At 41.5% G+C, this 17,831-nt stretch overlaps 1 protein-coding gene across 1 annotated transcript in view; it reads right to left on the bottom strand.

Annotated features, from left to right (window-relative positions):
* LOC149300766 (DNA topoisomerase 2-beta-like) overlaps positions 1-17,831 on the bottom strand; it is a 34,314-nt gene that overhangs the window by 2,936 nt on the left and 13,547 nt on the right. Inside the window, 25 exon segments of the mRNA XM_089484795.1 lie at positions 44-260; positions 2,372-2,542; positions 2,983-3,118; positions 3,670-3,861; positions 4,672-4,755; positions 4,987-5,142; positions 5,388-5,477; positions 5,668-5,868; positions 6,337-6,537; positions 7,490-7,624; positions 7,849-8,040; positions 8,043-8,100; positions 8,725-8,873; positions 9,686-9,807; positions 13,063-13,177; positions 13,277-13,369; positions 13,554-13,663; positions 13,771-13,876; positions 13,967-14,077; positions 14,883-15,008; positions 15,122-15,279; positions 15,920-16,058; positions 16,475-16,612; positions 16,731-16,832; positions 17,586-17,759. Of these exon segments, the coding sequence (XP_089340921.1) occupies positions 44-260; positions 2,372-2,542; positions 2,983-3,118; positions 3,670-3,861; positions 4,672-4,755; positions 4,987-5,142; positions 5,388-5,477; positions 5,668-5,868; positions 6,337-6,537; positions 7,490-7,624; positions 7,849-8,040; positions 8,043-8,100; positions 8,725-8,873; positions 9,686-9,807; positions 13,063-13,177; positions 13,277-13,369; positions 13,554-13,663; positions 13,771-13,876; positions 13,967-14,077; positions 14,883-15,008; positions 15,122-15,279; positions 15,920-16,058; positions 16,475-16,612; positions 16,731-16,832; positions 17,586-17,759 (3,476 nt within the window).

Raw genomic sequence — 17,831 nt, 5'->3', positions numbered from 1 at the left:
TTAGTAGCCCCGCAAAAAAAACAAAGACCGGTGGAAAGCTTACTCTATTGATGGTGTGGATTTGAAGGAAGAGAATTCAAAGTCGTCCTTGTCTTGGCTGTCAGAAGCGTTATATTCATCGTCGTCGCGACTATTCGTTACAGGAGACGACCGCGGTTTCACATCGTTAAAAATATTATTGCTACCGATAACCCCAGCGTCATCATCATCCTCTGCATCCTCCTCCTCAGAGAAATCAAAGGTGTACTTCGGCCTCTCAGCTGCAAACAGAACAGACACGGGTTTAGCTAGGAACTTAAATTGTTTCTCTAGAAAAGAGATCTATCCTAGTGTCACACACTGGACATACTTGGATATTCAATTACTGTTTTCCAGCTGCCATATTAATCATGCAATAAAGATGGCAAAGGACACCACTGTTAAGAAATTACTTTGCATCATGGCGACATCATAACGGGATCGTGATGACATCACAAGGGGTTCGTGACGACATCACAAGGGGTTCGTGACGACATCACAAGGGGTTCGTGACGACATCACAAGGGGTTCGTGACGACATCACAAGGGGTTCATGACGACATCACAAGGGGTTCATGACGGCATCAAAATGGGTTCATGATGACATCAAGACGACATCGTAATGGGTTCATGGGCTCAAGACGACATCATAATGGATTCATGATGACATGACGACATCATAATGGATTCATGACATCATCAAGACAACATCATAATGGGTTAATGACGACATCAAGACGACATCATAATGGGTTAATGACGACATCAAGACGACATCATAATGGGTTCATGACGACATCAAGACGACATCATAATGGGTTCATGATGACAACACAAGGGGTTCTTGATGACATCATCAAGACGACATCATAATGGGTTCATGATGGCATCAAGACGACATCATAATGGGTTCATGACGACATCATAATGGCATCATGACGACATCATAATGGCATCATGACGACATCATAATGGCTTCATGATGACATCATGACGACATCATAATGGCTTCATGACATCATCAAGACGACATCATAATGGGTTCATGACGACATCAAGACGACATAATGGGTTCATGATGACATCAAGACGACATCATAATGGGTTCATGATGACAACACAAGGGGTTCTTGATGACATCATCAAGATGACATCATAATGGGTTCATGATGGCATCATCAAGACGACATCATAATGGCTTCATGACGACATCATAATGGCATCATGACGACATCATAATGGCTTCATGATGACATCATCAAGACAACATCATAATGGGTTCATGACGACATCATCAAGACATCATAATGGGTTCATGACGACATCATAATGGGATAATGGGCTCATGACGACATCATAATGGGTTCAAGATGACATCATCATGACGACATCTTAATGGGTTCATGATGACATCATGACAACATGATAATGGGTTCATGATGACATAAAGGGATAATGGGTTCATGACATCGTAATGGGATAATAGGTTCATGACGACATCACAAGGGGTTCATGACGACATCATCATGACGACAACATAAGGGGTTCATGACGACATCAGAATGGGTTCATGATGACATCATGACGACATCATCAAAATGGGTTCATGACATCATCAAGACGACATCATCAAAATAGGTTCATGATGACATCATCAAGAAAACATCATAATGGGCTCATGACGACATCATAATGGGAAAATGGCTTCATGACGACATCATAATAGGTTCAAGATGACATCATCATGACGGCATCATAAGGGGTTCATGATGACATCATAATGGCATAATGGGTTCGCGACGACATCATCGTAATGGGTTCGCGACGACATCGTAATGGGTTCGCGACGACATCATCGTAATGGGTTCGCGACGACATCATCGTAATGGGTTCACGACGACATCATCATGACGACATCATAATGGGTTCATGATGACATGACGGGTTCATGACATAATGGGTTCACGATGACATCATGATGACATCATCACGACAACATCACAATGGGTTCATGACGACAACATCACAATGGGTTCATGACGACAACATCACAATGGGTTCATGACGACAACATCACAATGGGTTCATGACGACAACATCACAATGGGTTCATGACGACAACATCACAATGGGTTCATGACGACAACATCACAATGGGTTCATGACGACAACATCACAATGGGTTCATGACGACAACATCACAATGGGTTCATGACGACATCATCACTCTTTTTTATACAAAAATTTTTTTTGCTTTTTTCACTAAACAAAAATGATATACAGATGGCAAAAGTGTCAGGAACAAGATTGAATGCAAAGACTAAACATTCTAAAGTACATCTCATTCCTGTACCTGCTGCTCTCCTCAGTAGGTTGTCCCGAGGAATGACCACAGGTTCTGCTTCCACCTCTTCCAGATCACTGTCGGATTTTAGTTCATCTTCTGACCAGGGGTTTCGTTTCTTCACTTTCTTAACGGAACCAGTTTTTGGAGTTGTTAATATGGACTTCTTGGCTCTAGAACCTTAAGAAAAGCACACAGTACCTCACATTATTCCAGAGCACGGTATAAAAGCTGTGACAGACAGCGTGGCTAAACAAGTACAGGACTCTGTGGGGCAACAACTATGTCAGCCGAATTTAGCTGGAATGGTAAATAACAGAGTGGATATTTAATGATTGGAACTTGATAAAGAATGTACTATGGAATATCCTCGAGACATCATGTTATTCACAAATCACAATCTATGGATTCCTTTAACATTCTGAAAGTTTGAAGGAAAAAAAAAAAGTCAAATTTTACTATAATACTGTCTGCTTTTTGTAAAATGTAAAATCACGTAACACATAAAGAACATTTATTAGGAATGTTGACAGACACCGGTCCATGAGCTTGGAGAAATGAACTACATGTCATTCAGCCAGCCGGTGGTTTCTGATGCAGAGGCCGCTGTATATACATACCAGGTTCTTTCCTCTCCCGTTTGGGTTTCACAAGCTTTATTGGAGTGATATTTTGAGAGTCTTCTCCTGCTTCCGCTGGTATGGAACCAAACTCGTCATCAAATTCCAGTTTCAGTGCTATTGAGTCAATTTCACCCTTTTGAAGAGGGAAACATATAATTATATAAAAGCATGCACTCGAATATTTTTTACATACTATTTTTATTTTTAACTAATGATCTACAGAACACAGAAACATTCTGTAACAGAATACGGGACAGTTTTCTCTGGTTCTTGGTGCTGAATTTCTGGAATCCCTCTAGAGTCTGGTTCTTGCTGATGAAGTGAAGCTGCCCATTTGGAAGCTAAATTGATCGAGTCACAAAACAGACGGCGACTAGTTTTAAAGCAGCACAATATTTACCGGTGCGGGTTGCAGATCTAGTGGTGAAATATAAAGTATCCTTAAGAACCCATGGAGACTCCTTATAGGGAAAAGCAGGACTGATATTCTGCATCAGAACAGTGTCAGAAAATAACCAACAGATACACTAAATAAACCAGTTGTAGAGCTACAATACACATCACAAGACGCACAGAACTACAGAACGTGCAAACGCAGCTTCACGGGTTGAAACAGAACAGACTACCGAGATCCCATGAATCTCAAGAACCTCTTAAAATCACAGCTAATCGTCATGTCCATACCTTCTTCTTTTTGAGCATTTTCTTACTGGCATCTGCCTTCATCGCGCTAATTTGTGGCTCTATCCTTCTGCCGTCAAGAGTAGGCATAGTCTCTTCAAGATGCAGTTTCTTCATTTTGGGCTTGCCAACTTTGCCTTTTATTGCTCTTGAAAAGCCGGCCAAGATATCTTCCTTTTCTTGGGCCTCTACTTTCTAAAACAATCCACAGAAACATATTATTCATACAGGATTTGGTTGTTTTATTAACTAAGTATCTTGCATTCATAAATGTGAGAATTCTTAAGCAAACCTTTCACCTTGGTGGTTGTTGGGAGACCAGCCTAAAATTCTAGATATAAAAGGAATTTTTCTATACAGACTGGGTGAGGATTATATCTCAGATAATTCCTGACGGCAAACCCAAGTCAGTCATGAGTGTAGAGGACACCAGAATCCCGCTGCGCACCTAAAGGCGGCTAACATATATATAAGCCTTTTGAATGGAAACTAAATATTTCTACCTATTTCATGCTTGAAGGAAAATACTTTGGTAAAATGGATATTTATTTTAGAAAAGGTCTTATTGAGGATTTTGTATTTTAAGCTTGTGTTGAGGAGCGCCACATTTAATCCAGATATCTTTACTGTGGGTAAATCTTTTAATGCATATTACAATTACTTTGCTCTAGCTATTAATATATAATTAATGCGCTACACATCCCAGCATGAGCGGTACAGCAGCACACTTTAGAAATATGTATACGCGGACGTCCCCACTATCGGGCTCTACTTCGCCATCTTCCACTTTAATGACAGAATACCCAATGCAAGGCGGGAGTCATTTGAAAAACAATGTGGTACTAAGAAAGATTTCACTTAATTGTTAGCGAGAGAACTTTTTTTTGTAAATAAGATGCTTGAAAACACGCTTCATCCCAGAACAAATACTGAATCAATACATTGGATATTACATCTATGCTGCGTTCACTACTTATCGTAAGGCAACACAGATTTGAAGCATACATCAAGTTCTTCGATAAAAGCTGCCAAGTCTTCCTTCCAGAGGTCCGATGGAGACTTTCGCTTGAGGTCATTAAGTTCTTTGCTCTGAAATACAAATAGAATGAATGAGTTTCCTTTGAGGGAGACCAGTGTGTTCTTTCAAAAGCTCTGCCAGCTGTTCTCCTTTTGGGAGAGTAGAGATCCTATATGAGTTTACCAGACAAGGGGGGGGGGGATCCCCATGTGTGAGCCGACGGAAATGTTCTAACATTTGTCCAGTACAATTACCATACGCAACAAACACTGCAGTTATATTATACTATAATGAATCCATACCTTTATGTCCCTTTGTTTAATCAGTTCTTCTACTTTCTCCTTGGAAAGGCTCCATAGAGACATGTTGAGAATATAATTGAAATCGGGTCCAGACCCAGTGCCTGCGTCCGAGGAAGTATCTTCATTTAGCTCTTGAGGATCATCATCTTCTGCTGCCTACAAACGACAACATCTCATGATTGGGAGGATAGTGGTGTTTGATGGTTAATACAGAAAACAGCACTTGATGACATATGCATAGTGAATCTGAGGTCACTATATGCAACATTATGTTGGGAAAAAAGGAGAACCTCTGGGGTCCTGAAAGCTTATGTCACAATTAGCTGCATGGACTAATACAGCTATCATCATTTTTCCTACAACACAAAGAAACTGCTACTATTAGACTAATTTTAAAATACCTTTTCTTGTGCTTCTTTCCAAGCCTTCACGGGGTCAGACTCAAATCCTTTCTGCACCAACATTTGGATCAAGTCCCTCCTGGATTTGTTCTCACAGGCAAAAAAAAAGCAGATCTGATAAGCAGAAGCGAAAATCTTACAGACTAGCAGATCATGTACCAGTGTGATTTTACTGTTATTTTACCCCGGCACCTCCATCTAGTGGCTGCCTTTTATATGTACAGCACTCTTTTCCCATACATGCCATTTGTGCCAGATGGACTACTCACTAGCCGCAGACTTTACCTATTGTTATTTTCCCTTGTATCTTCTCTAGGATAAACCTGGCCTGGTTGTTAAGCCTAGTGGCTTCAGCTCCCAGCATTCCTATTAGCCAGTCTTTTCTCAGCCCGTAATAGTGCAATCGCAGGTCAAAGAACTCCTTCAGGATGTCTTGCACGGTCTCGTATTTCTTTAGACAACCCATATGGTCAAATAATACCTAAACGGTAACAAAAAGGAGGTCAGTTTGGAAACACACAAAGCTATGCTTCTTCAGTAACAGATAGAAATTACATCTGTTTGTGAAGGTTGACTAAGAGTAGTAGACGCCACAAGGTTAGAAATAGTCAGATTACAATAGATGACATAACAGATTTATGCACTTGTGTCATCTATTTTAGGCTAACACGTAATAGGAAATGGGCCTTTGTATTTTCACATCTTACTTAAATCTGCAGAATTTATAAAGTACATGTATGTAAAGAAATCCTATATGCTAACATAAAGAACTGAGGCACAAGGTGGCAACTACTTGTGAATACTGCGCTTCAACATTTTGTTCTACAAAACCTCCCGTGCGCTTCAACATTTTGCTCTACAAAACCTCCCGTGCTTACTTCTGACCAACTAAACAAACATTTCAATCTGCTACAAACACATATACTAAATTGCTGACAGGGGAGTTTACCATGGAGTTGCATGTAAGACTAGTCTGAAGTTTAAAAACTTTGTGCAGTCCAGCCACTTCTGCCTGCTGAAGCTTTTCTTCTGTCATTCGAACAACAAATTTCACAGTCGTGTCTGTATGATACTCTTTGTAATCGGTAATAAGGGCTGGTGTTTTCTCTGATCCATTGAGCATTGGCTCCAGGACCTGTTCTTTGTAAACCTGCCAGCAAACCAGAAATTAGGTATTATATATAAGGATATAAAATACCAGCATATTAACCCTCAAGACAAGTAGATCTATTTTTTTTTTTTTAGCTGTGTGCAATTTACAATGGGTAATATTATACAAACTACATCCATATACACACACCCATACATACACACACCCACCCTCATGTGAATTATTTCATAAAACAGCCCTTCTTGTCCTGAATATATCATTTAGGTGAGAAAGATAAAAGAAAAACTGAAAAATATCCCATCTGACGTGTGTGTGTGTGTGTGTGTGTGTGTGTGTGTGTGTGTGTGTGTGTGTGTGTGTGTGTGTGTGTATATATATATACACACACACACACACACACACAGTATTGGCTCAAATATAGGCCGCAGTCTTTAAAGTGGGGGTGCGGCCTATATTCGGGGTCTAGCGCCCGACGCCCAGGCAGCGGGGTTAGGATTCAGATCCCCCTGCATCGTGCAGACGGTCACTGGCTGCGGAGGTTGTTTACCCGCATCGCCGCAGCCGGTGACCGTCCGCACGATGCGTTTTACCTCTGCCCCCAAGACTTACCAGAGTAGACTCCCGGGTGTCTTGCGGGGCCGGCAGGGGACATCTACGCAATACGGCTGAGTGCCGGGCACCGGAAGTTGTATACGCGTATTGCGTAGATGTCCCCCGCAAGACACTCAGGAGTCTGCTCTGGTAAGTCGGGGGAGGGGGGGCAGGAGGAGGACAGTGCCAGCATATCTCGGGGGGCAGTGGCAGCATATCTCGGGGGGGGGACAGAGTGGCAGCATGTTTTTTTGGTGCTTTTTTAAAGAAAAAACTTTTTCTTTAAAAAAAGCACCAAACTTTTAGGGTGCGGCCTGTATACGGGGGCGGCCTATATCCGAGCCAATACGGTATATAAAAAAGCAGGTGCTGGTTAACCCCATAACTTAGCTGTGCCAACCTGAGTCCACGTTCTAACCGGAAGCTCATTGATCTCAATTGTGTTCTTGTCCAAAACAAAAATTTCTCCGCTCACGGCATATTGGTTCTGACCCAGTTCTTGTATTGTACCTTTAAAGTTTTTGTAGCTTGGAAGCTGCAAAAAAAATAAATAAATAAATAAATAAAAAAAAGGAAAAAAGTGATTTATTACACCTGGAAACCTTTTAATGCTGGTTTAACACCCATATCAAAATGTAAATCTACACATATCTGCACATACATTCTTGAATCATACAAGTAGCAAGCAACAAGCAATTGACAAGAGAAACATCTCAAATGAAACTCTGCATGCTGGTAATCGTGTAAGTGGGTAATTACCATTGGATATGGCTCCAGGCCATCCAGCATTCTCTTCACATTGTTCACGATTTCTCTGGTGTCATAATTGGGAAGTTTACACGCCCAACCAGTACCAATTCCTTCTGCACCATTTATCAACACCATTGGTATAATTGGCATGTACCACTCCGGCTCCACGCGCTGGTTGTCATCATCCCGCGCTGGTTGTCATCATACAGGAACTTGAGAAGATTGTCATCCACGCTTGGGAAAAGTAGCCGTGCCAGGGGACTGCAGGAGAGACAACCTTAATTACATCTAACAAGCCACAGCAAAAGAAGCACGCCATTCAGCTGGGTAAAGGCCATGTGAAAGCATGTTACAGGTCTCACAGAGTCATACAACGGGGAAAGAACAAAATATAAAATATGATAAACAGAAACGGGGTCCGGCACACAAAATACAGTAAGTGATTATCTTAAACAAGTTAGATCTACTACAATGTCTCATACAACCCTGCCAGAAGAATGCATATTAAAGTACTTTGTGAGCCCCTTTATTATGCATGCTTTACCAGTAACAGAGTCCCACTACAAGCACTTTGTGCACATACACTAGTGCTCAAAAGTTTGGGGTGAAACAAGGAAATCTACAGATGTGTCACACAAGTACAAAAGGGTTTTCCAATGATCAATTAGCCTTTATCTTGGATTAGCAAACACAACGTGCCATTGGAACACGGGAGTGATGGTAGCCGATAAAGGGCCTCTGTACGTCTATGAAGATATTCCATTAACCAGCTGTTTCCATCTACAATAGTCATTTACATTAACAATGACTTTCCTGATCAATGTGAGATCACTTTAAAAATTATTTTAAAATTAGCTTTTCATCCCTGTGTAACATGTCTATTACCTTAACATTGTAAAGATGTATCGAGGGCTGGCGGCGTCCTTCCCTCCGTGTAGCCGGGTACCGAACTGACCAATTGGCTGCAGCAAGCTCACGTTATTACTTCCCACAAAGCTCTGTGCCAAGTTCACCACCGTCATCATCAAGGCTTGCTGGAGAAAGAAGACATAACCCGTGAATGGCACGGTCGGACGATTGTGTACAACAGACAAAACCAGCTTTGGATCAGTCTCAATCAATTAAAAGAACCAGGATGCCGCTACAAACAAAACTTCTAATCCCAGCCCAACAAGATGCTGTTCGCTCCAAAACCCGAATTCCCTTAAGCGTTTAAAGTCATAATAGGCAAGATACATACATGTAAAAGCACATATCGGAATGTTGCTAAATCTGATCTTCTATATAAAATTAAACTGCGGTTAAAGTGATAAGCCCATTACAATAGCTGTCTAGCATTATAAGCAAATAAACCTGTCTTAATTTCTTCCTCTGGATATTTAATCACAGGAAAAAAGTATTGCTGCAAGGGGTTTGGGCAATCATCAGTCCTAGGACCATCGCTCCTATTTATTGTTTTATTTAGCGTCATCACATGCCGTATCGCTGTACAATGAGTAGACATAAGTAATATAGCACATAATACGGCATTTAGGTATGAGTGTTAAGTTAGTAGGCGAAACAGAAGCTTAATATTAAGCTTATGCAGGAGTTAATATTAAAACTACGCAAAGCAACATTATGTTACAAAGTGATTTTTTGTGGTTCTGTATTGGTATTTGAACTTAGGTCAGGGGTTCTCAAACTGCGGCCCTCCAGCTGCTGCAGGACTACATCTCCCATAATGCTCCTTCAGCTAAGGGGCTGGCTGAGGAGTATGGGAGATGTAGTCCTGCAGCAGCTGGAGGGCCGCAGTTTGAGAACCCCTGGTTTAGGTGCTGCCCTGGTAAACGTACGGGGTACATACCTCTCCATGATGATAGGCAGACATTTCAGCAACAGAACCAGCCAGCTGAGCTACCTTCACTTCACGTTTATCATTCCTCTTAAAGCAAGTAAATAAAACCTTCCTTTGACCAGGCTTGAAACCTAGCAAATGGGGGAAAAAAGTCAATTTGGGGAAATGCAAGTTAACGAAGAACTGAAAGTGCCTTACTTTTTTTGGCAAATGCCTATATGAGGGATACCATTAAATAACGGTCCGAATTTCCAATCCTAAACCGTAATCCCTTCATTTCTACAAGACATCTTAATGCTAAGAACCATACTCTAATAATGCGACCTTATAACAGATGCTCCTTTCTTCCCTGGTTTATAAACACATCAACACCAGACATCACTAAAAAAGGTAAAACTTGCAAAATGATATAGAATCTGTCCAGAATCTTTATATTTTATAAATTACTCTCATTTTTTCTGCACGCTTGCAAGCCCTGGATGACCCATCTTGGACCCGTACAGCAAGGTGCCGCTTTGGCTATAGCCGTCTAGTAACTGTGAACCGTGGTACTGAATGGGAAATGCATAGTAGCTTAAAACAATGTATATGGCCGCCATCGCGAGCAAGCTGAATAAACTCGCTAATAACACGATTATGAAAGCGGGTAATTGAGAACTGCAAGATCTCCTCAACCTTAAAATATATTTCAACATTTTACTTCTAATGGCCTTTTGAATACAGTACTCGTGTTCAAGCAATTGGATCCTTCAATACATTTTCCTCGAGGTTTAAAAGTAGGGCTGAAACAACTAATCGATAATGAAAATCGTTGTCAACGATTTTCATTATCGATTAATCGAATCGATTTTTATCGATTATAAAAATTATAATCCGACCTCAAACAGAGATCGGATTATAACACTAGAATCCAGATCCCCCGCAGGGGACCTGGACTCCCCTCACTGTCGGCCGGTCCCTCACTTCCGTCTCTCTCCCCCCTCCCATACACCCCTCTGACTGTACGATGCGCACAGACAGCCTCCGTTACTCACCTTCACTTACGCTGAGGCTTCTATGAAGCTGCAGTGAAAGTTCCTGTCAGTAACGGAGCCGGGTAGAGAGGCAGAGCGGTGTATGGGAGGGGGGAGGAGTCAGAGGGGTGTATGGGAGCCACCCTCCCCATACACCACTCTGGCTCCTCCCCCTCCCATACGGCACTCTGCCTCTCTACCCGGCTCCCTGGTGTCTTGTGAACCTCCGTGGCTGACAGGAGGCAGAGTGGAGTATGGGAGGGGGGGGGAGGCAGAGTGGAGTATGGGAGGGGGGAGGAGGCAGAGTGGAGTATGGGAGGGGGGAGGAGGCAGAGTGGATGTATGGGAGTGGGGGGGGAGGCAAAGGGATGTATGGGAGGGGGGAGGAGGCAAAGGGATGTATGGGAGGGGCAAAGTGGTATATGAGAGGGGGAGGAGGCAAAGGGATGTATGGGAGGGGGGGAGACAGAATGGAGTATGGGAGGGGGGAGGAGGCAGAGTGGAGTATGGGATGGGGAGGAGCCAAAGTGGTGTATGGGAGGGGGAGGAGGCAGAGTGGTGTATGGGAGGGGGGAGGGGGCAGAGTGGTGTATGTGTATGGGAGGGGGGAGGGGGCAGAGTGGGGTATGGGAGAGGGAGGAGCCAGAGTGGGGTATGGGAGGGGGAGGAGCCAGAGTGGTGTATGGGAGGGGGAGAAGCCAGAGTGGTGTATGGGTGAGTTATATTGGTGTATGGGGGGTATTATGAATTTCAGGGCATATAGGGGGTATAAGGCATATCGATATTAGGCATATCAGGGGGGCATAAAACATATCTGGGGGTAAAAGGTATATCAGGGGGCTCAGTGGCATATAGGGGGTATAAGGCATATCGATATTAGGCATATCAGGGGGGCATAAAACATATCTGGGGGTAAAAGGTATATCAGGGGGCTCAGTTGCATATCACTGGCATATAAGAGGTATAAGGCATATATGGGGGCAGAGTGGCAAGCTGGGGGTCAGATGTGTATAACCGGGGGCAGTTTGGTAAATAAAAAAAATTTAAACAAGGCTTTTTTCTCATAGTTTTTATTAAATATGAAAAATAGTTAACATATGAATTAATATTTACTAATAACTTTGTATTAAAAACTAGTTTGAGAAACACTGTGTTTGGGTTCTTGTAGCTTTTATTATGTCAGTAAAATAAGAAGGTGAATAGAGAGAGGCCATTGTGATAAACAGATGAAAGTGTAAATTGTACGTTTTTTTATTACATTATTTTAAATTGAAAAAAATAATTTTTTTTATCCGATTAATCGAAAAAATAATCGGCCAACTAATCGATTATTAAAATAATCGTTAGTTGCAGCCCTATTTAAAAGTCTGATTTAATATATACATAATACCCATTCCTAAACTAGGGAACCATTAATGTGGAGTCCGTGGGAATTTGAGCCCATTCAGCCAAGACAGCATTAGTCAGGTCGGGTGTAGGATGCCGTTATGGTCTCGCTGTGTGTTTGTGGTCTATACGGCTTTGTGGCTGAGCTGTTGTGACTACTATATGCTTCCACTTCACAGTAATAGCACTTACAGTGGACCGGGACAGATCTAGCACGGCAGAAACTTTACAACCTGTCTTGGGGCAAAGGTAGCATCGTACGATGTGACCTATAAGTAAGAGCTGAACACATTAGGCGGATTTCTTCATGTCTCAGGTGTGGGAGGTGAATCCCTACTGTTACGCACCATGAGGTGAGTTATAATTTAGAAATTACGTTTTTTTTCTACATTAAAGTAGTTGGAACGTTCCTTTCATACCCCCGTTGAGCTCTCCCACTTCCTGCTTTCTAGGTTATTCATTCTGACAGTGGATTCGAATTAGCACGAATTACAAATTTAACAAAATCTGCCGATTCCGTAATTTCGTACGAATGTCCAAAAACAAAAATGTAACCAAAGTTAATGGGCTCAATGTCTCCAACACTCTCTGAATGTGAGCGAGAGTAAGAGTAAACGCGCGCATCTGACAAGTTTTGTTTCCAAATTCAAAATACCCTTGATTTTCATCGGGAGCGAACGGGCAGGAAACGGAATTCGTTGCCCGAAAACGAATGGGACAAAAACGGACCGTAACATTTGACCAAATCAGTTTGGCCCATTTGCGTATTACTATTATATAATACTAATCATTTATTTAGTTACCAGTGCTATGATTGGTAGAAACCATAATACTTTGCAAGGACAAAGTCAAATCCGAAAAAATATACATCACAATTCTGTTCAAGACTTCTGTTAAATGCTGTTTATTAAGAAGAAAAGTTTCCAGCAAGCTGCCCAAAACCTATTAAAGAAGATCTAACTTTGCTTTGTGAGAAACTGTACTCACCATCAACAAGCGACGGGATAGATCGCTCATTGTCAGAATTGGAGAACAGAATCAGCTCCTTGTTAATGAAGTCATTGTAAGTCAAGTGCTTGGTAGCCGTGCCATACAGATATTGCTGTGAGAAGAAGAAAAAAAAATAAAAATTCCCAGTGAGATATCGCATCTATTAAACTACACCTAATCCCATCCCTCAGAGTCTAACGATTGTCTTTACCTCAGGTAACCCATGCAATCGTCGCTGCCGTCTGTCCTCCATAAAGTTTGTTAACCATTCTTTTCGGTCATCAATCTTCTTTTTGCTAAAAGCCTACAGCATGCAAAGAAAGATAAAAGCGATAATCAAATGTGCTCAGTGAGACATGCAAGAAAAAAAAATTGATATAATAAAAGGGAAAAAAAAACAAAGCAGTTGCCTAGCTGTCAAAATGTTGCAAAAATGGTGTCTTCAAGAACATGGATTGGACAGGATTCCTGTATTTCCGGTTTCTTACCAAGGTAATGGCTGCATCGTCTTCCGGGCCCGCGTACCTAAAACCAATCCTATGCCTGTCCATGTCCGCAAAGTACTCTTTGGCTTCCTTAGCAGTGCTTGTACCCAAACCTGAGAAATAAAAAAGCAACAAATTATGTACTTGTCCGTGTGTGTGTCCGTGTGTGTGTGTGTGTACACAAACGCTCCGCATAGACATGTCAGAAACAAACACAAACCTTTGTAATACTTTATCTTCCAGGTTTTTTGACTATCCGTTTGCTTTTTCCACTCATCAAACTCTGGAATACTGTAGAACGAGAGCTCCTGCTTATTTTTAGTTGCCTTTGGGGAGGAAAAGAAGTTAAGAGTTACATGTAGCTCTTGGCCAAAAGGCACATCGGAGAGGCTGGGATAAGAATATTTATTGTGTACCTTGACAATAGGGGTAATGAACTCCTCCAGAAAACTGTGTTTCAACAGGGACGGCCAGTTGTGATGGAAAAAGTTAATCAACAAGCCTTTGATGTGAGAGCCATCTTGATCCTGTGTGTATGTAAAAAAACGCAGTCACTAACCGGCTGAGATGCAATAAAGCAAACCCAGACTGAACAAATGGGGGTTACGTAGAAGGTACCCCCTACAGTAGGGCCACTGAGGCAGTTTTGGGGCCGGAACCTAATTACAAAATTGATTGGGGTCTGAAAACGGAGTAAAACAAAATCAAGTGATGTATTAGATTATCATCAATAACACAGAGAGAGAGTGAGAGAGAGAGAGTGAGAGAGTGAGAGAGAGCTGTATTTAAAGCTCAGAGAAAATATTTTCCGTTGGACTTTCCTTGGAATTCATCTCTCTTTCCAACCCTTACAAAGGATGCCTAAAGCAATCAACAGCTATCATCAACTTCATAAAAGAGCAACATGTTAGTAGGGAGGAATAATAACCAAGGCCCTGAGAAAAAGATAGCTTTCCCCATAGTATAGGCGGGTCCAAAGTACCGGACTTTTCAATAAACTTTGCATAAAATAGTTAATTTGCATTTAATGGTTCAAAGAATATCTGGCAAAATGGTCGGCCCTCGCACATGTTCACTTCATCAAATCTGGCACTCTGAAAAAAGTTTGGACATGCCTGCCATAGTACATAGTAGAGCCCTGTGCGGGATTACCGGGACCGGCAGGTGCAGTGCCTGACCGCCCGCAACCCCAGCAAGACCGCCCGCAAGTTTTTTGACGGGTCCCAATGCAGTCCTCTAGTACATAGGATATAAATTGCTTATTTTTAATGTGTATTTATTGAATGCAACCAAAAAATGTGTACTGTTAGTTTACAACACTTCAGAAGTTACCTGATCTGTCATGATCATAATCTTGCCATAGCGCAATGTTTTAAGGGATTCCTGATCATCATAGCTTTTTTTGTATTGCAATCCAACAATTTTAATAATATTGTTGATCTCGGCGTTTTCCATAATCTGTAGGAACAAAAAAACTAAAATTTAAGAACGAAAGAGTTGAACAAACTGGGGAGCGAATGACTGGAATGGGAAAGCACAAACATATATATAAAATGCATTTCTCTTGCTACCTGTTTGTGGGAGGCTTCTCTGACGTTGAGGATTTTCCCTCTGAGAGGAAACACACCGTACCGATCTCTTCCTATGACCCCCAAGCCAGAAACTGCCAGGGATTTGGCAGAGTCTCCCTCCGTTAAAATCAGAGTGCAGTCGAGGGAATGTTTGCCACCTACGCAGAAACCAATAAGGACAAATTAAGCAAATGAAACTCAATAGAGGTAGTTCTTCCTTACATAGATGTGTAGCGGATTACCGGCTGGGTAATACCACTTTTGTTCAATTACAAAAACCAGAATCTTTTGATTGAGGCGTCAGACCTCAGATGCGGCAGTGCCGGCTAAGCCTAGGGGCTTGTCACTCACCAACGCCACACAATTTTGGTGTGAGACTGCTATTATTAGTTGTTTTCAACAAAACTATTGGCCAACAGTATTGACCAACATTCTTAAAACCATCCATTAAAAGCAGAGTCCACATAGATGTACGAGGAAAACCTCAGTCTCCCAATATAGAGTGGATATGCGCAGCCGGTGCAGAGTAAGGGAAATTGCTTACACCTTATCGCCACCCTGGAGGTTTAGGGTTTCTCTTATTACCATTATTGATTTGTGTAACACCATCATATTCTGCAGCGCCGTACAATGAGATTCTCTTATTACACCGCTAATAATGATAGTACATTGGCAAGTGCAGAGCTCCAATGAGTTGGGTATTGAAGGGGGTTACAAGGATGGGTATACTTGTGCTTGCGCAACACTGAAGATCACAGACACCGTGAGGACATCTGTGCATTTGGCGGCAGCTCTTACCAGCATCGTTGGCGTCATCCAGTTTAGGGATGCCTTTTATTTTACTGTGCTTCACAGACGAACATTTCTTGTTTAGCTGCGTCTGGGCCTTGAATTTAACCCAATTCAAGATACTCTCCACTATGCCACAATTTGAAGCCTTTAAGGGGAAGAAAAAAAAGAGGGGGGGGCAGGAGATATCAAACAGGGCCAATGACATACAGGAATACTTATGTGACTTTCAATGTTAATGTACAAACACTGCTTTTAGCATTATTAAATTAATGTACTCAAATTGCTACTGCTTTTTGTCAATCCGTTTAATTGTTTCAGAATTTTTAGGGAACAGAAAGCAGGTCAGTGTTCCCAATCACATAAGATACGTTGGACTTCTAGTACACTTGTGTGATGTTAGCAGTAAACAAGATGAAAAATAATTCATGTTAATTGTCTTAGACAAATACTATGGTATATGGGGTCTAATTCTACATCAGCAACAAATAAGTGAATAACTCAGAATAAAAAATACAAAAAAAGGAAGAGGGGAAAAAAAGGGAGAGTTCAAGAAAGCCTTACCGCTTTAGTGAATTTTTCAGACAGTGGACACTTTGAACCAAAACTCTTGGGCTGAAGAGTCATGTTTTCTTTTGTCTGGGAGTCAAAGGTGGGGTTTTCAATCAAACAATTGACAAAAACCCAAATGTGATTCTTCACCTACCAAAAAAACAAACACAAAACAAAAGTTATATAGAGCTCTACATAATAATCTCAGGGGAGTTTAATTAAAGGCGGAAACAATTGTCAAAACTGTTTCTTAAAGGAAAAAAAATACCTGGAAAGGCTTCACTGAAACCCCAGCTTTGTTTTTCTTCTTCACAACTTCAATGAGTTTCGAGACAATTTGGTCAACAACATAATCTACATGCCTACCACCCTATAAAACAATAAAAAGAAAGAAAAGAAAGAAAGAAAAGTGGTTAGCAAGTAACTTCATAGGATCAGTTTAACAGCACAGATGTGAACCGTGACAAATAAATGCCAAAATCCGGGAGGCAAGGCTACTGATAAATACACGTTCTGTTTGAAACGGGCTACAAAAGAGACAAACACTAGTGTAAATAATCAAAGTTATGGTGGGTAAAGGTGAAGGAAAACCCTTCCACTTACAATTAAGGGGGTAGTAGAAGCATTATTAAACACTCATCTACAGACACCAAACAAGCCAGGATGCTTGTTTTTCCCCTCACAAAATCTCATGGTGCTGTCACAACCACAAGGGATTCTGGGTAGGCACATGCAAATAAGGTTAACAATGATCAAGGGATCCATGTATAAAGTGGATATAGAGGCAAAAGGTGATCATTATTGAACTTATTTGCATACATCTACCCAGAATCCTTTGGGGTTGTGGCAGCACCCTAAGATTTCTGAGGGAAAAACAAGCCTTCTGGCTTGTCTACGCAATGCCCATCGCAATGTAAAGTGAAGAGATTAGGAGCATTTGGAACCTTGTGTTTACATTACTTTACAAGAAACATCTTGTTTTTAACAAATAAAGGATGAAAAAAAAAAAAGGAAAAGGGCCCTCTGGCCAACCAAAAAGAAGGCAGAGGAAGGAGCAAACGTAAGGAAATAATTGCGGAACAGAACGAAAACGTTATCCAGAAGTGCCCAAAAGCATACTTACCTTTGTGGTAGCGATACTATTTACAAAACTGATTTGCTGGAATCCCTTCTCGCTCAAGGTTAAGCATACATCCCACCGTTCATTCACAACTTCGTGAATAACTTTCAGCGAAACACCAGTTTCATCTAGTTTGTCCTTTACGTACAGATCTACGTAGCTACGGAATCCGTTAACCTAAAAGCAGAAGAGATGGTTGGCACAGCGCTCGAGGCACGCGGACTTAAGAGCGTTCAGGAAAGAAGGACT

The sequence above is a fragment of the Sceloporus occidentalis genome, unplaced genomic scaffold (assembly GCF_023333645.1).
Source record: "Sceloporus occidentalis isolate IW3139 unplaced genomic scaffold, rSceOcc1.0.p SCAF_23, whole genome shotgun sequence".
NCBI lineage: Eukaryota > Metazoa > Chordata > Lepidosauria > Squamata > Phrynosomatidae > Sceloporus > Sceloporus occidentalis.
Note: the sequence above shows the minus strand (reverse complement) of the source record. Positions and strands in the feature narration are given on the sequence as shown.